Source organism: Solea solea, chromosome 3 (genome assembly GCF_958295425.1).
Source record: "Solea solea chromosome 3, fSolSol10.1, whole genome shotgun sequence".
Classification (NCBI taxonomy): domain Eukaryota; kingdom Metazoa; phylum Chordata; class Actinopteri; order Pleuronectiformes; family Soleidae; genus Solea; species Solea solea.
In genome coordinates this window covers 10,626,813-10,646,965 of record NC_081136.1, presented here as the reverse complement: position 1 = coordinate 10,646,965, position 20,153 = coordinate 10,626,813, and the positions used below count along the sequence as shown (strand labels likewise).

Below are 20,153 nucleotides of genomic sequence, written 5' to 3'. Positions count from 1 at the left end.
TAGATTAATTTGGACAGTCTAACCAAAGCCGTGTCCCTTAACATAACCAGAACCAGATAAAGCCTAACCAGAAACTTAGCTCTAAACTTCATCAGTGTTTATGCCAGAGAAGATTATAAGGAGGTAACAAATACTGTACAAGCACACACACACACACACACACACATACTCTTTGTCTTTCTCTACACTGACTTTAGTGCTTTCATTATTCATACTTGGTGCTGGCTGTATCAACACTCCCATCTGTGCCCTCTACTCTCCATCTCTGTCTCATTCCTCCTTATGTCTCTTTTAGTCCCTTCTTCTCTTCTTCCTCCTCCTCCTCCTCTTCCCCCATCACAAGAATCTAAATCTTTCTCTTTCCTTAGGGCCACACATGACAGTATATTCAGGTCTGAATTAAGGATGAACTTCTTTGCAGCTCTGAGTGTTTGGATGAAGTCGGGTGTTTGTGAAAAGCTCAAACATCCCCGCGTTGATACTCAGCACTTCTTGTTCCTGGGGATTAAGACCCGGTCCCATTTCTTATTTTTACAGCTACCACTTGCCTCTTGGAACTGCATTTTCAGAAGGCAGTGGTTAAAATCTAGCTCTATAAAAACGGGACTCCCCTTCAGTAGTGTGACAACAAAAAGCTGTTACTGGTAACATTAGTTGCCTTGGATTCGGGGATAAAAACTCTTAACTCTCCGTTTGACGTGTGTCCCTGAAAAATCTCAATGTGAAGGGCTCACACTTCACCCACGCCATCTACTTCAACAACAGTGTAGACACCTTACACCTACATGTGAAGGCACACAACAGAGGAGTAGGCCTCAGTGGTCGCGGTGAAATGGGATTGAGTATAAAAGTGCTGGCTACAATTTCAGTGCATATCTTCTCCCCACTCCCTATAATAACACAAGATGAACTGATTTCAGAAATCATGTATTTATGAAATCTGCTGACATTTATTAAAATTCAAAAACCATGTCAGTGTCCGCCTGACATTTAGCAGCACAGGCAGAGAGAGAGAGAGAGAGAAGACATATAGACCTCAAACTTCGACGACTACTGCAGATATAATCTTAATGCAATACATCACGTCATTTCCCTCCGCCCTCCCTCTTCTCGTCTGTCTCGCCTCGTCTATATATTTCTACCTTGTTACTTTTTGACACCTGCTCCCTGGAAAGTTCCTCTGTCAGACAGTAGCCTCGGTGCCCCAATCTGTCGACAGACTGACATGAAACACACAAACACACACGTCGGCTTCACTGAAAACACAGACCGCACTCCCAGAAATAGAGTGAGACATGAAAAACAGTGGCTAATTCAACAGGTCATCAAAGCGAAAAGCCCTCAACCGGAATCAAGTAGGCTTTTAATGACTTCAATGGATAAGTTTCATATTGCTGCATGTGTGTGTGTTTGCATGGGGCTCTAAAGTTTTTAGTTTTTTTTTGGTTGAGAATGATTGAGTGACGACTTGATTTGATTAGTTTTGACCTCATCACATTACTTCATCAACTAAACCTCTCTCTCCATCTCAGTCTGCGTTGCTTTCCATTTTCATTTGGCTGCAGTTCTACTTTTGATTCACCGCCACCGCGTTTACGTGCACGCACACGTGTGTGTTCATCAGGCAATGACACGCGAGACGGATCACTTTAGAGAATAACCACGTTAAACAATGTATTTCCCTGTGTGAGGCTGATTTATATAAATAAGCACTCCCGTTTAGCCGTTTCTGCATCGGGCGGAACCTCTAAATCTCTCTCTCTCTCAAACACAAATAAAAACAGTTGTGACAGAACTGCCACGACACAGCAAAAGTGATGAAATAGGAGCAAACATTAGCGAAAAACACTAATATTTCTTCTCACGGTTCGCAACAGATTTTGAAGAAATATCTAATTGCTATTATTTTTGACAGAAATTGCGATATGATTTGCGATTACTCTCTTTTTCATTTAAATAACATATTCAAAAGGATTACTGTGTGATATTTGTGCAGATCTGTGAGAAACAAAGTTGCTTTCCTCAGTTTGTAGAACATGACGTGTCCGCTCAGGACAATATTTGAGCTAAAATGAGACTTTTGATACACATATCGCGCCTCCTGCGATTTGAAAATTGCAGTAGGTCGTAATGCAAATTTTTGATGAATTATTCAGCCCGACTAAATACAATAGATGCACGATATTATCCGCACAATATCAGTATCAGAGATTGGCTTTAAAATGTATATTGGATATCGACAAACACGCTTAGATCTCCCGATGTGACTAATGGCTAAAACACTAGGCTAAATAAGCTGCTATGAAGAAAATGTAGATCTAGATCTGCTCTGACACGAGTGTGAAAAACATGATGTTAATTTCTATACAGATATAAGATTAAATACAATTGGGCTACAATTGGGTGCAGAATTGGGTGCAAAATCTAGCATTTTAGTATTTAGTAATTTATTATTTACGTACCTTTAAGTCAGTATACCCAATACCATTTTCATCTACTTAAGTGCATATAAAACTGCATAAACACAAATCCGTGCCTGAACTTTGTTTTAATGAACTGCGAGGCTGTTAAGTGCAGTTTGAATTCATCTGCAGTCACTTCAAAAGTAAACCAGTCTGTGTGAAAACTGCAAACGTTGCAAAGCTGAGCGACAGCGGCCATTTAGTATTTAGAGTTAGTGTGACGTGCTAAACGGCAAATATGTAGAGGTGTTTCGTATGAGTTGCTCTGAATATTTACGCCTTTGTAGCACACGCACAGGTTGTCTAAAACAAATCCTCTATTCAGCTCTTCATGTCTGAGTGAAGGCAACACACAAAACAATATGAGGGAGGCCAACAGGGAGAGTGAGAGAGCAAGTTAAAAAGCTCTTAAGGGGAGGGATATTACCCGTCTTAATCATATCATGGAATGCATAATAGGAAATCTCACAAAACGCACACTCTGTCACCCACAAACACAGTGGCGCTTAAGTGATCTCCTGCTGCGGTGAGTAATAATGTTGGATCTCTGGTGTGTGAGTGTGTGGGAAGACAAAGACGGATGCATGGGTGCAGGAGATGATCTGAGGGAGAGGGAAAGGGACAGAGTGAGATATGAACACAGGAGGATTAGACTGTGGCGGAGAAAGGGCGAGGGGAACGGGGACAAGACGGCAGGAGCGAAGAGGACGACGCAGCAGTTGGGATGTGAGCTGAAGAAAATGGAGTTAACTGAGGGTGAGAGAAGACGATAAAGGTTTATCCTGCCTCTCACTCTGGGAATTCATTATGTTAAAGGCAAAGTGACCCGCGGTTAATAAAAACACACACACACACTCTGTCTGATGAACATTTCCAGGGTCTTATCCTTCTCTACAGTTTCAGCTCATACCATTCCACTATTCTCCAAACTGCAGTGGATGTATTTATGGGAGAGGGTGGTGTTTTTGCAAAGATTTTCAAAACACAAACTTTATATGTATATATTGGTGTGTTTTGGTTTGTCTGAAGTGAACATCTGCCACAGATACGGTACACCTAGACCTACAGTAGATTCCATTCCACCTAGATTGGAGGCAAGATGTTGATCCCAAGTTTCCAAAGACTTAGGACGGAAATGAGAAGAGGAGAAATAAAGGAGAGATAAACAAGTTGAACCTTAAATTTAAATGCCTTTGTGCCTTTCTACCCTGTATGATCATTTGTTATTCAGATCATTAGACTACTGCTTTGCTAAGCCACTACAAACAAGAATGTTTGTGAGATTCATGACCTTTTAATCCATCGAGAATATGGCAACGGTGCTAAGACAATTTGTGTGGAACCCAAGAGGCCAAATCACCTCTATGGAGACGATATAGCGGATCCAGCTTCTCTCCTTCTAACAGCATTTAAAGTTAAGACTGTGGCTCGGGAGACTTTTTCACTGTGAAAGTCCGTCTTTGAGCAACTGCCTTAACAAGACTCTGCTGGTATCCGGGAAGGAAAGGGACAAAGGAAGGACAGATAAAAGGGTGATATGGTATGGAGGATGTATGGTCGGCATGGAAACCAAAGAGACATGCAAAGACAAAGTAGAGTATCACTCACAGCCGCACATAAGCATGATAAAACACACATTACACACACACACACACTCACCTCACAGTCACTTATATATCTTATATATCTTATATATCGTACAGGCTTAAATATGTCTTCAGATCAGTCTTGGGTTGTCTACACACATTAAGTATGTGCATGCTAATGCCTGCCTATCTGTATTAAGTTGTGTAGGATTAGGCAATGTCACATGCATACATTACCACACACACAGACAAGCATGCACGCACACGATGTGCTGTAATCCAGAGGAGCAACTGTACTGTTATCCACCGGGGGATAGAGAAGAGAATGTATAAAGAAATGTCCATGGTGAGAGGAAGAGAGAATGAAAAGACTGAAAGAAAAAAAAAGAGAAAATAAGGGTGTAAGATAACAGGCTCCGATTTATGTGGGAGAATGAAAGAGGTGGTGAAAAGGGCATTATTTAAGAAACGATAATGGGATAAAAAAGGATGAAGGGGAAATGAAAAGTGGAGAGGAGGAAAATAGAATGAAGTAATGAAGAGAAATAAGGGGAAGGAGGAGGAGAATAAAGAGGAAGGAGAAAAGGAATCGAGGTAGTAATGCCCACATGAAGGCTGGAAAAAGCTGGAAGAGCATGTAACCATGACTGTGACTTCTCCCACTGGGTTTAAAGTAGACTAGAACAGATAGGAGCTGAAGCATACACTACATGTATAATGTACATTACATACATTCAGCGTGGCAGCAGTGCAGCACGCAATCTGCACTAACAATCTGCACATTTCTCCTTTGCTCAATACCTTTCCACGACTTTTCTACCTTTTTGCAAATGTTGTAATGTTACGCCGAGAAAAAGGCTGCACTTGACAGTTTTCAAGAGCGAGGACAACAGCACCTAATAGAAATGCACACTTTGTTTACACTTTACGCACATTATTTAAGTAAAAAAACAAAAACAAAGACAGAATTTGATTCATATTGACAGCGTGGAAAGTCAGGATTAAGAGCTTGATGTAGCTGAAAATCCTCCTGCTACTTTTACACGGCAGTTTTTCCCTCCCTGTGCAATCTGTGTCCATTCTGAGAGTGAGAAAGACATTTATCATCCCAATCTCCGGCTGACAATATCACTGGTTTTGGATAACGAGGAATACCAGCTTGCAGTTTGTCTCAGAAGGGATTCACCCAAATTCACAACAGCACATGAATCTTTTTGATGTGGCGTGTTCATTATGGGTCATGGATTTGGCCCAACACACTGACTGAACATAATAGTTTATGTAACAGCTTGTGTTGTCTGCCATTTCGCATCCAAAACAGCCCTTATTTGCTTTAGGAAAATGAACTTTCCTGTTTCTTTATGTGTTTTATCTTATTTTTGTTTACAACAAATATGGAGAAAGTAATTGTTTTATAATTGCCTTTGTCGGACACAGTATTTAAACCACTGCAGCATCTTAAAATTGCCCCAATAGATGATTCCCTACACAACAGTGGAAAGCACAAATCATTAAGTCTCGCTTGACAGTGTTTCAACTTAAACCTGTCATTAGGCAGTTGCCATGGTGATGGCCAAAGTATGTAATAGCCACCCTGTTCGCCCGATGTTATTGTGGTGTTTCAGAAAATGATGTATAAATGTTACAGCTGCCAGTTCCGCTCTCCCCCGACTTCCAAACCCTTTCAGAGTCTTTCAATTATACATGAGCATCAGTTTTTTACAGTGCGCAGAGATGCACGGGGACATGGGCGGATGAAAAAAATAAATATTACAGTCGACGAGGAAGGAAAGGGGGAGTTTGGGAAAGGAGACCAACATTCTGGAAACACGGAACAGAGATAAAGAAACAAAAGAATGAATGGAAAGATGAGGGATGGATCAAAAAATAGGCGGCGACAGATGAAGAGATTAAAGACGAAAATCAAACAGACAAAAGCACTTTATCTTAACGACCTCGTCCACCTTTATTACGGGTGGAAACATTTGGGGGAAAAACAGCTGCGTTCAAGACAAAGGCAGACAAATGAACGACAGGCTCTCATCATCCGTCACCTGCCTCTCTCCTTCTCTATCATCTCCTCTGCTCTCATACATGTTTTAACTCCTGTCATCACATATTCATGCTGTTAGAACCTACTCATTCCACAAGTTTTTATACATGTATTCAGGATTTTTTTTATTATTATTATTGTTAGCACATTGAGGCCAGATTTAGTGATGAAATAGATGCAGTTATAAATGAATAATAATAATCTGGATTTAATGGACTCTATGGGTAAAATTTCTTTCTCTTTTTTAATGTCAATTCAATTAGCACAAATCACTTGACACATGCCTGAAGATTCTCTGACCCCTGGAATTTTATGTTTCATATTTTTGACCAATTGGCATTTCAGTCTTGAATTGAAAAAGTGTATCTGGCTGCAGGGCATGTTTTTCCAAACAGGCGATCAACTGGTGGTCTGTAATTAGTCGTGGATCTGCTTTTTGTGTAATAGCACCTTGGTTTGATTGAATGATAGAAGATCAAGGTGAGAGTCTTTAAACAGCGGGCTATAGACAGTATATCGTCGAGGTAACCACTGCCAAAGGATGCATGCGGCCGAGTGCCAAATGCTTCTTCACACACACCCTAAATCTTTCCCTGCCACAGTAGAAATGACCACTCAATTCCCCGCTTCTCAATCTTCCTCACATAATTCCTCATCTCTCTTTTCTTCTCTCATCCCTTCATTCGTCAGGGTGCTAACAATTCATCCTTTCTTCCTAACTCTTCCTCCTTCTGCTTTGTTTTGCTACATCACCCTGCAGCTATTATTCTCTCCCGTTGTCTTTTCCCACCTCGACCTGCCCTTTCTCCCCCCCCGAGCGATTCACCTGCCTTTTTTGTAATCTCTGCCTCTGCCTGTGTCTGTCCTTCTGTCTCGCTTCCCCTTCTCTCCCATGTTCTCATTTACTGACCGTCTGTGGTCATATTCATCTTCCTCTAACAGTGTCACTTACCTCCTGTGTCCTCCTCATCCATCTCTTTGTCTTATATGTATCATTTACAACACCTGCTCATGTGTGTTTATAATCTGTGAGAGTGTGAGGGGTTTTTAATCTCTGACCATCATGGAACGGTGCAGTGAGGGAGGTGAGTGACTCTCGCAGAATATTAATGTGCATTAAGTGGAAGTGGAATATTTATAACCATTTCAAGATTCAAGATTGTGACCTTCCTCCACACAAATAGAATAAAATCTACAAACTTAACGAAGTGCGGCCTAAATAAATATTAACGAAAGTGCGGCCTAAATAAATAATTGTGTACACCAGGTAGTTTATTTGTGCAGTACTGTCTCAATGGTAGACATTTGGTGCAAATGATATTGTATGTGCAAACATGCGAGATGCAGGATTTAGGACATGTGCAAAAGTTAGTGATTTATTAGTGATGTTATTAGCACTTAACTACATTTAACCCTTAGTGCTAACACGACACAGATCCGTGCCGCAGGTGCATCCAGGGTAAATTGCCATGGGAATAATACACAACTCCTTATATGGACATCCTTGGGGTGTGTGTTTATAGGTCACATATTCAGGCTTTTCAAAATGCACTTTTTTCCTCTTCTGATGTGTTGTTAAGTCAGAGTTATGATTCAGTTTATATGAATTTTTTTTTTTAAAGTAGCGATAATTGTGCAGAAGTCACAAAATAGTCCATTTTTTTTCATTTAGTTTTGTTCATTAAAAACGAGCCAAGTGAACTTTGAACTGTGGTGTGTTTCCAAATTTCACTAATTTAATCAGATTTTAAACATTTTGTCAATATAGTATAGTTGGTGAAAATATATTTTTATGAGACTGTCTATAGGTTGTGCGGAAAAAATTACTATAAGACACTCTATATTGCACATTCTTATAGCCTCTGTACATACTGTACGTTTAAACATAGTAATGGAAAAAAGCAGCGTAAATGCTCTGTGTTAAGGGTTAAGCAAATGTGGATTAAGAATTTATTATGGCAGATTTATCAGCTTGACATTTTCTTTGCTGATCAAGCAACTACAAATTCACGGCTATGAAGACGGCCAAAGTGACAGAATGTTAAACATAATGAAGTAAAATAATACTGTGTCCCTTATTACAATCCGTGCACCTTTACCCAGTTCTCTTCAGTATCTGTGTTTAGCGACTATTAAGCATGAAAGTCGTCTCTACACTGCACTTTATTGGCAGTGCATTTATGGCTCGAAAGGAAAATCAATAATCGCAAATGCAGTACACTAATAATGGCTTTCAAACACAGTATTAGTACAGTAGTGTGAGCATGTGTGCACCTGCAGTGTGAAGGTCTGTGTTTAATGTCAACCCTATGCTTACCTTTAAAAGGCCAACATTTCTTTTCTCTCCCACTAGCACACATTGTTAAAATATCTATTAATGCTCAGCCCAGGAAAAAAAGAAGAAGAAAGAAAGGAACGGCATGTTTAAAATACAGAGGGAAACAGGGGGAGCAGTGATACAGTGAAGAGTGATGAAGATGGAGGGGAAATGATGAAGGGGGTCAGATGAAGTGATGCAGAGAGCAGGGGAGGTGAGAAGGAAAGGGTGGCGTGGAACATAACACAGTGAGCGATGATGATAAATTGTCCTGTACAGTAAAGATAGATTGAAGATATCTACAGAGATTAATAAAAGGAGAGGGAGGCTGGAGTGATGGACAGAATGACGTGGAGGAATGAGGGGCAGGCCAGAGGAGAGAGTTGGAGAAGGGAGAATGACAGTGGAGGGAGAGAATAGAGTAAAATATGTGGGGGCAGAAAGATTAAGTCACAAGTTTAATATGTTAAGTGGAGAGGAGAAGAAGAAGAGCAAGAACTGTACTGGAAAGATCTCAGAGAGCTTGTGTGAGTCACATTGTCTCCTCTGCAAGCTATTAGTGATTTAATCACTCTGGCAGTGTGTGTGTGTGTGTGTGTGTGTGTATCATACCAGATTACCCTGAGCTAGTGCAGTCAGGAAGTGGCTCATCGGCCTGCATTCATCACGTCAGTCTGGTTTCTCAATCTCTGGGCTTAGACCACTTACAGGTCACCGCATTTTATGAGTGTGACCACTGGACTGATCTAAGCCCTTAGTAATCTATATCTGCCGTGAGACTGACATTATCAGTGTGATAAAGCGCAGGAGTGGTGTAATGTGGCGGGATTGTTGTGACACAGCAGTAAGCGCGCACACACATTACACTTCCTACTTGCAAAACTGAGCTACAAAAGGCCTCGTACACAAACAGAATCTTAACTAACAATGTTGCTTTGTTTTGTTTTATTTAAAGGTGTGAAAGATTTAGGTGGAATATATATATATATATATACACGTCACTTGACAGTGTTGAAATGATGCTAACAGTACCTGGAAGTTATGTATACTGTATATATAAAAGGTTTCTGGATCTGGAAGGGCGCAGGTTTGCATATGGACGATGGGGGACATGTCCCCACTAACATTTGGAGAATGCCACATTGTCCCTTCTTATATTAGAGGGCTGTAGGAAAATTAAAAAGGGCCGTTAGTTGAATAGGCCTGCTATAGATTCTCAAACACACTCGGAAGGGAAGGGTGAATTAATGGATATTCAGCTGCAGTCGCCAAGATTAGAGAATTCTATTAGTTGTTTTTAAACAATACATTTTTTGTGCATGCAATTTTGCAATGCTGCAGGCTCGGAAGCTTAAGCAAATGAAGGAAGCTATTTCAGCTTATTAGCTGCATTTGCTCCATCTTATTTAATCCTCCTTTATCACAGAACAAATTGTTCCGCCAAATGCCAGCAAGAACCTGCAGTATGGATAAACTCCTTCTTTAAAAGACAATAAACCTTTTTCTTTTTGCATATATATCATTGTACAAGTACAATGAGAAACAGAATGTTACATTTCTATGGTCATTAATAACAGAAATCACTAAGAAATGTGGAGCTAGTATGTAAAATCCTCAACAATTACACACTAGATATATTTTTTTTGTACCTGCTCTGGCGAGGTTCCAAGCGAGCTACGCCAATACTATGTGTGACATCATCATACTGAAGGCCACTGATTGGTCAGAGTGTCGTCACAGGAAGAGGCATGAGCAAGACATCCGACACAAGAATCAAACCGAACAATGCCGAACTGTAGATCAACTAAAAAGACTTCAAAATTCTGAAAACTTGCATTAATCTTCAACATTTGGCATGGAAATGTCTAAAATATCAATATTTAACAGAGGAGTCTGGTGTATTTAGCGATATGAAAAGCGAAAATTTTAATTATACAAGATCCTAAGGTCCAACACTTTAGAGGCAAATAGAGAAAGAATAGGCGGCACAGACCAAACAGAGAGAAGCTTGAGAGGGTGTTGTGTCTATTGTCTGATGAAACTTGAATATTCTTTCCTTCTTTCCTTGTTTCCTTGCAGCAGCCTCTCAGCAACCTCTACTTGACATAATCACACCCCGTACCTCTTGAATGGCATAAAGGAACAGAAGAACAGGGAACTGTTGAGAAATATCACTCACTTTTGTTGAAGCTGTGACAGCTAATTAAAAAAAACCTTCCCTTTTTTTACTGGAAATAAAAAGAAAAGTGAAAAAATTTTCATATGACACTGATTGGCCAAGAGAAGATCAAGCTGCACTCAGAGCGCCCTCTGCTGCTTCACAGACAGTCAATTATACAGCACTTCTAGGTTGTATAATTCATATTAATTATATATTAATGTACATCTCTTTCATTGGATGAATGTATAAAAGGTTTAAAAATGTACAAATCCAACCCTCGCTCGACCAAAACATACATAAAAATAGCACTTGATTTAGTCGGTCTCCTTAGAGAGTGTTTTAAAACTTGCAGTCAGACTAAATAAATAAAAGAGCAGCCCTCAACTGACCCACCCTGAAGCTTCTACCACAGCCTCAGTGGTCAGTGAACCCAGACTTTTAATGTGGTCTCCGCATAACAGGGTGGGGGCACTATGAACCGAGAGGCCCAGGGAGAATGTCGAGGAGGGAGCAGAGGGGGGTTCGTGTTTCTGTCCTGTGTTGAAGCTCTAATCATGGGCATGGAAGGGCAGAGGACAGCTCATGGTAGGTCTCCCAGCTGTGATTACAGGGTATGTACAGCCCACAAGGGTTTGATCACAGAGATTCGCTGGGAAGAGCAGCATGTGCATCTGCTTCTGTGTGTATAATATGATGTGTGTGTGGGGGCAGGGGTGGGGGCACAGAACTGACCATAGGGTGTGTTCTGTAGGAGTGTGTGTTACGCTTGGCAGAGAAAATTGCAAGGACTGCAGGGTTAAGAAAACGACCACAGGGCAAAGAAGTAGGGGGGGAAAAAAAGAGAAACACAGAGACAGGGAGCGACAGGGACGCTAAATGGCAGAAGTGCCGTGTAACAGAGAAACAGATGCAAGGAGGACAAGAGGATACAACAACAGCAGGGGTGGGGAAGAAAAAGAGAGAGCGTCGGATGCAGCGGAGTTTCAGTGTCAATGCTGCTTCATCTGAAAGCTGTTTTGTATTGTAGCATACAGCAACATCTCCACCTCTCCATACTCCCGTCAAAAGCACTGCTATAAATTCTTTAACAGCAGCTTTAAGTGTCAGGTCCCTGGCTTCATCTAGACCCACAAATCAATAGACTTTTCTATTGTTAAACAGCAGCAGTGCAAGGAGAAGATACACAGTGAGACAGAGAGAGACTGAGGCAGGGATTAGAAATGGGTTACGATTGTGTTTCGAAGAAGCCAGAGGTGTTGATTAAGTGTGTGTGTGTGTGTGCATGCGTGTATTTGTGTGTGTGTAATTACTGTCGTTCAGAAAAAATAGGAAAACAACAGATGGCGGAAGCCACATGATTTTAATACACACAGGCCTGAGCGCATGATAAGAAAAACTTCTAAAGTTGCTCAAGAGCATGACTTATCTACTTATCTCTGACTGCTGTGACATTAGAGGAGATGAAGAGAAAAAAATAAGAGCAGCAGGAGGGGAAAAAAGAAGCAGTACAGAAAGGTTAAGGAAAATGGCAGATAAGCACATTTTGCATCCTCCAGCTTCCTCTCTGGTCCAAATCTGTCATGTCCTTGGCTTTCTCTCTGCCAGACCGATCATGGCAATGTCACAATGTGATCTTTTGCTCTTCTGATCTTCATAATCCATTTAGTCTTCACTAATTAAAGACCAAACTGCAGTATATACACTATCTGGCAAATAGAAAAAAGTCACACATTTGGCTTAGTGACTAGACTATACAAGCCCATGGGGGCAGTGTTATGATCTGGGCTTGCTTCATTTGGTCAGGTCAAGGCTCATCAACATTATGAGCCCATGAAAATAACATCCGTTGATTACCTTAATAAAATAAATGAGTATTTCTTTCAGGGGGTAAGACATTATTTTCACTCGTGGATTGGCCACCACAGTACAGACCTTAACCCACTGAGAATCTTTGGATTGTGCTGTGGAAGAAAATGCAAATGTGCACTGAAATAAATGTTCTGACAATGCAAAAGCTTATTGAAACAATGCCAGAGCACATTTTAGCGTTTCAAATTGTAGTGCAATCGCATTGCAGCAGGAAAAACAACCAAAAACCAAAGCAATTTTGTACGTCCATAATTGTCCTCGTTCATTCTTTATCGCCCTATTTTCCTATCCCCTTCTGTTGTCTCCGCTTTGTTGCACATACAATAGTATGGAGAGATCAAAAGTTGCTAAGGCAACAAACATAATTAAAACAAGAAAACCCTGTCATCTTTGGAAACACGGAGAAATCCTGATGTTCTTCAGTGGAATGAAGAGAAGGGTGGAAATTGGGGGAGGAAGAGAAAGTGAGAAAAGCGTTTATCTGCACATTAGCAGGCTGCTATTTAAACAGGAATGAACATGGGGTGTGTAGACTATATGAGAAGACACAGGAAGGAGGAAATAGAACAAAGTGTGAAACAATGTCCTGAAATGCCCTGTAAATAGTGGTTAAATATCTAGTTAAAACACAGTAAGCAAAGAGCTTTAAGAGTCTCAGTTTTGTGGCTTTAAAGTGGTGTCACTGTACTGTGACTCATACCTAAGCCACAATAGGCCATATTTGTACCAAACCACCACCTGACAAATTTAACACATGTGATTCATGCAAACCTTCAAACAACAAGTTTATTTCTACAGAATTGATGGATTATTGTATTGTTTCCTCTAAGGCTACATGCATACATGCTTAGTATGGATGCAGATTACTTCTGACAAGGACCTAGATGTAGATCTATATACAGTATGTGGTGAACAGCACATACCCACTTTATCATCACACGTTGGTTGAGATGGATACGATGGAGCCAACTTGAGATAATGAACATTGTAATTTCTCACAAAAAAAGATATAGACAACTATCATTTTCTGATGCACACAGGCAGTGTCCACACACATTTGCACAAGAGTATAATAATGAATACAGTATCATGGCTGATGTAAGAGCAGTGGAGGCGAAGTCACAGTGAGTGCACACAAAGCTAATCAACCTCTGATCACAGTATTAATAATGAAATCACACACACACACACAAACAGACAGTCCACAGCTCTCAGGGATTTCAATTTTCAAAAACCTTGGGTAGGTCACCCTAATTTGGAGCCTAAATGAGAAACAAGTTACAAATATCACACCTTTTCCATCTTTTACTTCATTCCCCCAGCTCTCTTAATTCCAAGAGAGACTTTACCAGAGAGAGAGAGTGATGTTTAAAATGTATAGGGTGACTTTATTCCTCACCAGCAGCAGCAGCTGTAAGGCGTGATCTCAGCTCACTTCTGATAAACTTTGTCGGAAAGTAAGACGTTATGTTTGGACTTGATTAATACACAACACAACAGGATGCTGAGGTTACAGTAGATACAACTACTGTGAAGAGGCAATTTAGCTGATGCACTTCAGAGCACTAAATCACAGATGACCTCTCACTGAGCAGCAGTTGCCAATTGAAATGTGTTCTGTGTCTCGTGTTGACCATTCGCAGCTTAGCAACCATCATTAAGCGCAGCATGCGATGGATGCATGGACAGGGCTTGCTTTTCCAAGACCAAAATACAAGAATAAAAGCACAAAAATGTGACCAATGTGTCTGCTATAACATAAACTTCCAACATCAGCATAGTGAATGACTTAAATATTTCAATTCAGTCAGTAATAATACTGCACGTTCTGTGTTGTTAGACGCGACTAACCCTTCTGTTATCTGCTATCAGTTGATGAATATAGTCCGGCAGAATTTAATGATAGCAAGGGGGTAACATTTTAAATGCAGCGTCATTTGTATGATATCATGTCATAAAAAATTGACCCAAGTGAAGTGTTGCAGTGTTAATTAATGGGTGATTGTGCATACACACAGCTGTCTGTGTCTAAGCTATGACACAGAGTCACAGGCCAGACAAAGGCTAAAAATAAACTGGTACTGCTGTGTCACACATGGACACACACACACACTGTCCACTTTGCCTTTGGCTTCTGCACACACTAAACACAATTAAAATATTAGCCCTAAACTTAATCAATGAAGGTTTTGAGACTCGTAGGCTCCACAAATAAATGAAGCAACAACAGAATAAATGGAGAGAATTCTTCCATTTCTGCAGTTAATGGCTGAGTCCACATGGTTACTAAATATAGAGTTACTGTCCTCTATGCTTTGTGGGTATGTGTGATTTCCCAGTGTGACACTGAATAAATACCACATTCTGTGAGAAAACAACACACTGACAGTGACATACTTGCAGTATGTCAATCACTTCTGCTCTTGCATTATTAAATCATGAAACATGCGTACATACAATTTCTTTTCTCTTGTTCTTATCCTTGGCTCTGCCTCTCTATACTTTTTCCTCATAACTAAAAAATATGTTCTCTGTGTGAATTACCATACATGAGCCTCTGTGTTTTCATTTAAGTCACCGGCGCAACAACGTTCACACGACAGGGTGGCACGCTGGGTGAACAACAAGTGTTAAGTTAGCAGAAGCAATTTAAAGGGCTCCTAAATCTGGACACCTTCTAAACATCAGCTGCCCACGCACACAGCATGAAGTGGAATACAAGAAAAACAAAGAAATGTTCTATATCTGCCGTGTGCAAACCAGGCTTTGTGTGACAGGTGCTGCTGTTTCCTTCACCACGCTGCTCCAATAAAATACCTGGATGCAGTCTGGACATGTAAGTGAGTAGGAGTGGGAGTCCTTTTTTCCCTCCTCTACACTTCAGTCAGTTCAGCTCCATCGACTTTTAAATTCCTCGAAGAATCTTCAGCAGAAACTGGCTATACCCTCCATCACTCAAGCTTTATGAACGCTTCCTCTAAAAACTCATTCCCACTGGCTGACTAGACATAAAAATGAAAGATTTGAATGCATCAAATTCACAAAAGGATAAACAGAATTTTTATGGATGAGTGACTTTCAATAGGAGACACAATAATAGGGAGTGTGCAGCCATGGACTTGTGATCCAGCAAAATTACCTTCTCTCCAAGTAAAGATTATGATACAGATGAATGGAGAGAGAGAGACGATGAGGAGAGGGATTAAACAAAGGGAAGATGGAAATGTGTAAAGAAGGGAAGGGAGGTGAGAAAGTGAAGGTGGAGTCAGATGACATATTTGTGAGGAAGGTGAGGAGGAAAGAGGGGAGGAAAGGTATTGACAGTCTAAATAAGTGAAAAGGTGAAAGGCAGAGGGGAGGGAGATGCAAATGAGGAGCAGTCACGGGTGTGCAAGGAAGGAAGGTGAGAGGAGAGGAGAAGGTGAAGAAATGAGAAGACTGAAGACTGGAAGAGGAGGGAAATGACAAGAGTCATTCTGCTTGAAAGGAAGTCTACAAATATAGTGATGCAGGGAGGACAGCGAAATGAAAACAAAAAAAACAGAGAAAAATAAAGGAGGACTGTTGATATTGATAGTGACGCAAGTAAAAAGACACCATAAAGCAACCATTCACTCTCACACTTACAAACACATGTGCAGTTAACCTAATCTGTATGTTTTTGGATAGCTGTACAAGGACAGAACCCACACACCCGCGGGGAGAACATTTAAACTCCACACAGAAAGCATATGGGTTACACCGGGATCCAAACCAATGATCTTCTTGCTGTGAGGCAACAATGCTAGCCACTGTACCACGGTTTGGTCCAAAGGATACTTATATGTACCAGATTTTAGCATCTGAATACCGGTTTGTTTCAGAAGTGACTTTAAATCTACTCTTGACCTTTAAGGCTCTGAACATAACAGGCTTTGAAACTGAGATCCCTGGCTGAGATCCTGCGATAAGACCTCATTAGCTATATCCTCCAGTCAGGGCTGAAGACAAAAGGTGACAGGAGCTCCAAACCTTTGGAACAGCTTGACAAAAGAAGTCATCAAAACTTACAAATACTGCACGACTTTCGCCTTTGCTGCATCTGTTTCCCTTGTACTGTGCTGTATGTAATCCCGCTTTAGTTAAACTAAAATCAAACTCTGTTATTAACTGCAGGCCATTTCGTCACAACTCACCACCACCAGAGGAAGAAGCTTTTGTTTGTTGTTTTACGTTTGACCCACAAAGGTCACCTCTTTGACAGTAACACACTCTTAACACCAGAAGCTTCATCTATTCAACTGCAATCAAATCAGCACATATTCCATTTCCTGTACTGACACACAAGCTCCCTCTTAACTGAGATACCTCAGGGCAGCCTTGATACTGCACTATATCTGTATCTTATCTCTCCGTCTGCTCTCTTTCTGTCTACCTTCCGCTCACTCTTCTCTCAACCCTTCATGACCTTACTGTTCACCAGCAGCAGTGATTTAATCAGTGAATGTAGATCATTACAGACACACACACACACACACACACACACACACACAGGTAGTGACACTTTTACATATCAAATGGCAAGCAAACAATTACACCCCTTTAACTGTGAGGAGCCCAATTAAGATGCATTCATATAATGATGTTTACAGTACAAATACAAATCTGAGCTTCACCTCAAGGCAAAATCCTGACCCTGAAACAGTCCTTTGAGATGAACTATTCCTCACATTGAACGTACAAAACTAAAACTGAGCACGGAGTGGACACACGCTTCATTGTCTTAGCTGTTCTCTAAAGGGAAGCCACAGATGAATACCTCTTGAATGGCTTTGCCAACATTAGACACACAAGAACACACAAGCACAAGTCTGCCTGTGTATTACACTTGCAGGTACTGGCATAAACACAGAGTAAATACAGTGACTGTACTCAGGTCATAATAAAAACACAGATCCACTGTCCTAACCCTGTGTTTGACCTTGAGAATCAAGAGGAGGCAGGAGCTTTCATAAAAAAAAGTTCTCACTTTGCAGGATGACCCTTGTGGTTAATGAGTAAAACTCTAATTGGTTACCATACAGATACAAATACAGTATATGGATAGAAATACAACACTACATGCACTCTTTCACACAGAGCACGTGCTTTATAGGCCCCAGGAGGTTCTGAGTAAAACTGCTTTCCCAGCCACTTTACGTACTGGTCAATTTAACACCACTAACATCAGCATATTAAAAATGCATGTGTGCGAGTTTGCAAGGACGATTTTGTGCGACTGTGTGTGTGTGTGCGCGCTTAAAAGAATAAGAATGCATTATTATGCTGTTATCTACCTTTTAAAGCTATTTATATTTCTTGTATCTCTTCTCGCTGGCTTTTAGCACTGGTTAGGAAAGATACCTTGGTTTTATTGTGCAGACTTAGACTATTTAAATTCACTCATTCAAAGTTTTCCTTCTATACTTTTAAAGTTGTTTTTTTTATCATTTATCAAAGTGTGTTTATTTTTTAGTCCGTTGTATTGTACTGTTAGTTGTATTTTGTATTTGTTTTTACTTCCTTATTTAGTGATGTATTCAATCAAAATGAAAACATGATGACTGTTTCTGTAATGCAGAAAACATCCCAGCACTTTAACAATAGTGTGGAGGCTAAGACATTTTGAGCAGCTTGTACTGAAATATAACACAGTAAACACATGTGACAACCAGGAAAATCATTTTGGGAAGGAAAATGTATAACTTTTCATCACATCAAGAAAGTCTAACGTTCAAAAGCGGATTTCTCAAATGTGCATCACTCGCAGCAGAAATAAGACAACATCTCTGTACTCACATCGTCTCGTCGTTCTGAAACTCCAGCTTGCCCGCAGACAGCTCGTAGTCTTCCCCACCTCTTGCGGTGCCATCCAGGGTGCGATAGGGGACGGCTACCAGGCCTCTGGCTCCTGAAGTCCTCAGCACCTTCACTTCCATCACACCTACGCTCTCACTCACCCTCTGACTGGCACTCTCAAAGGTAAAGATACCTGGAAAAGAATGAAAGGGAAGGTATAACTTCACGGAGGCAGATGAGTGTGCTGAACACCCACGCTTTCACTCGCTAGCTTGCTCTCAAAGGTTTATGGTACATAAAGAGCTATGGCGAGGATAATAGATTACCACCCACTCTCTCTTGATGAAAGATAATTAGCATTAGATGAACACCCCCCTAAACACTTATCTGCGTGCATATCCATTCTCTTCAGACGTTATCAAAGTCCTGTAAGTGACTGGAACTCTTTAAACCTTCCTATGATAAATTTAAGTGCACAGCCTGGGAATACATGTGGCAACAACGCTATGATCACAAAGGGATTTAAACAAAAACTAAATGACACATTTCTATCACATCATAATACCTACTTTTGTCGCTTTTGCATGTTTTACTTCAAGTTTTTTTTACTTGTGCACTGATTTGAAAACTATATTATAGTTCTAAAGTTGTGTTATAATTCCTGTATTATTGTGAGTTGAAGTAGGGTATGAATTAAACATAATTCTTACCTGCATGATCGTCATCATAGATGGTCACTGTGGCTGTGTGATTGTCACCCAGCACGGCTTTGGGCGCGACACTAGTATCCAGAGGAACTGTGCCAATCTCAGGATAACCAGCCAGCCTTGGGTTACTGAGGTGGACGTAGAAATACTCATCCTCCTCAAAGATGTCATCGTCAATCACTCCAACTGTGATCTCTGGTCAAAGAAGATTTCATTAAGGATGTATCACAGCAGAGTGTTAGTGGTATCAAAATGATTTTTAATAGTGTTTTTATTGGAGCCAAAAATGTAGATGAGCTCTGCTTTTTCAGGATTAGCTTCAGTGGCTTGTTTTTCCAAACTATGCCATGAGTCACTGCTGTCACTGTTGCTTTTACCTTTGAGGGTCTCGCCGGGCTTAAACATCAGTGTTCCCTCCGCAAACTCATAATCGGAACCTGCGTTTGCTGTACCGTCCTCTGTGCGATAATCCACCTGCGGGAGAACGGGACATAAAGAGATAAGAAGTGGTGTTGGGGGAGAGGGGGAGGGAGAGCGTGAAAAAGAGCCGTCGGAGATGAAAGAGAAGTGGAAATGTGTGAAAGAGGCAGATAAGCACAAAGGGAGAGGAAGAATACCCGACAAGAGAGAAGAAGAAATTTAGAGCAGAATGGCAAAGAAGAGGTGCATTTGGGGGGGGGGGGGAATCAAGAAAAACAGCTCAATTAAACCGCGGCCTGTGGTCAGATACAGTCTAATAAACACAATTAATTAACATAACAACATTATCCGTAATTCTTTCCTCTCTGTTTGTCCTCTCACTCAGCATCTCCCTGCTTTTTAACCTCCTCTATCTCATACAGAAGTTTCCACATATACTTTCAGAGGTGCATTCATTATTTATAGTCAAAAACAAAAGGGTAAAAATTCAAATGACTTCAAATTCATCTCTGGCAGTTTATTAGCAAAGCTGAATCAGCGTTTCACTGTTGCTGGTGTTGTGTTGTGTTGTAGTCACTCTAGCATTGCTCTATTTTTAGCCTTCTTGAAATGTGCATACTGTACTGTGAATGCAGCTTTAAACCTATTTTTGAATTCACTAGTAAAGCTGGCTGATATAGTGACTTGATAATCAGCTCTGCTTTCAATAATTAATTAAATCATGAGCTCTATATATGATTAGTAGGACATCTGTTGCAGTA

At 40.6% G+C, this 20,153-nt stretch overlaps 1 protein-coding gene across 3 annotated transcripts in view; it reads right to left on the bottom strand.

Annotated features, from left to right (window-relative positions):
• The window catches only part of slc8a4b (solute carrier family 8 member 4b), a 95,027-nt gene that overhangs the window by 15,592 nt on the left and 59,282 nt on the right, over positions 1–20,153 (bottom strand). For all 3 annotated transcript variants that reach the window (XM_058625926.1, XM_058625925.1, XM_058625928.1), the window contains 3 exons: positions 19,350–19,446; positions 18,976–19,167; positions 18,266–18,458 (listed from right to left, as the gene is read on the bottom strand). In XM_058625926.1, the coding sequence (XP_058481909.1) occupies positions 18,266–18,458; positions 18,976–19,167; positions 19,350–19,446 (482 nt within the window). The remainder of the gene's footprint in view (positions 1–18,265; positions 18,459–18,975; positions 19,168–19,349; positions 19,447–20,153) is intronic.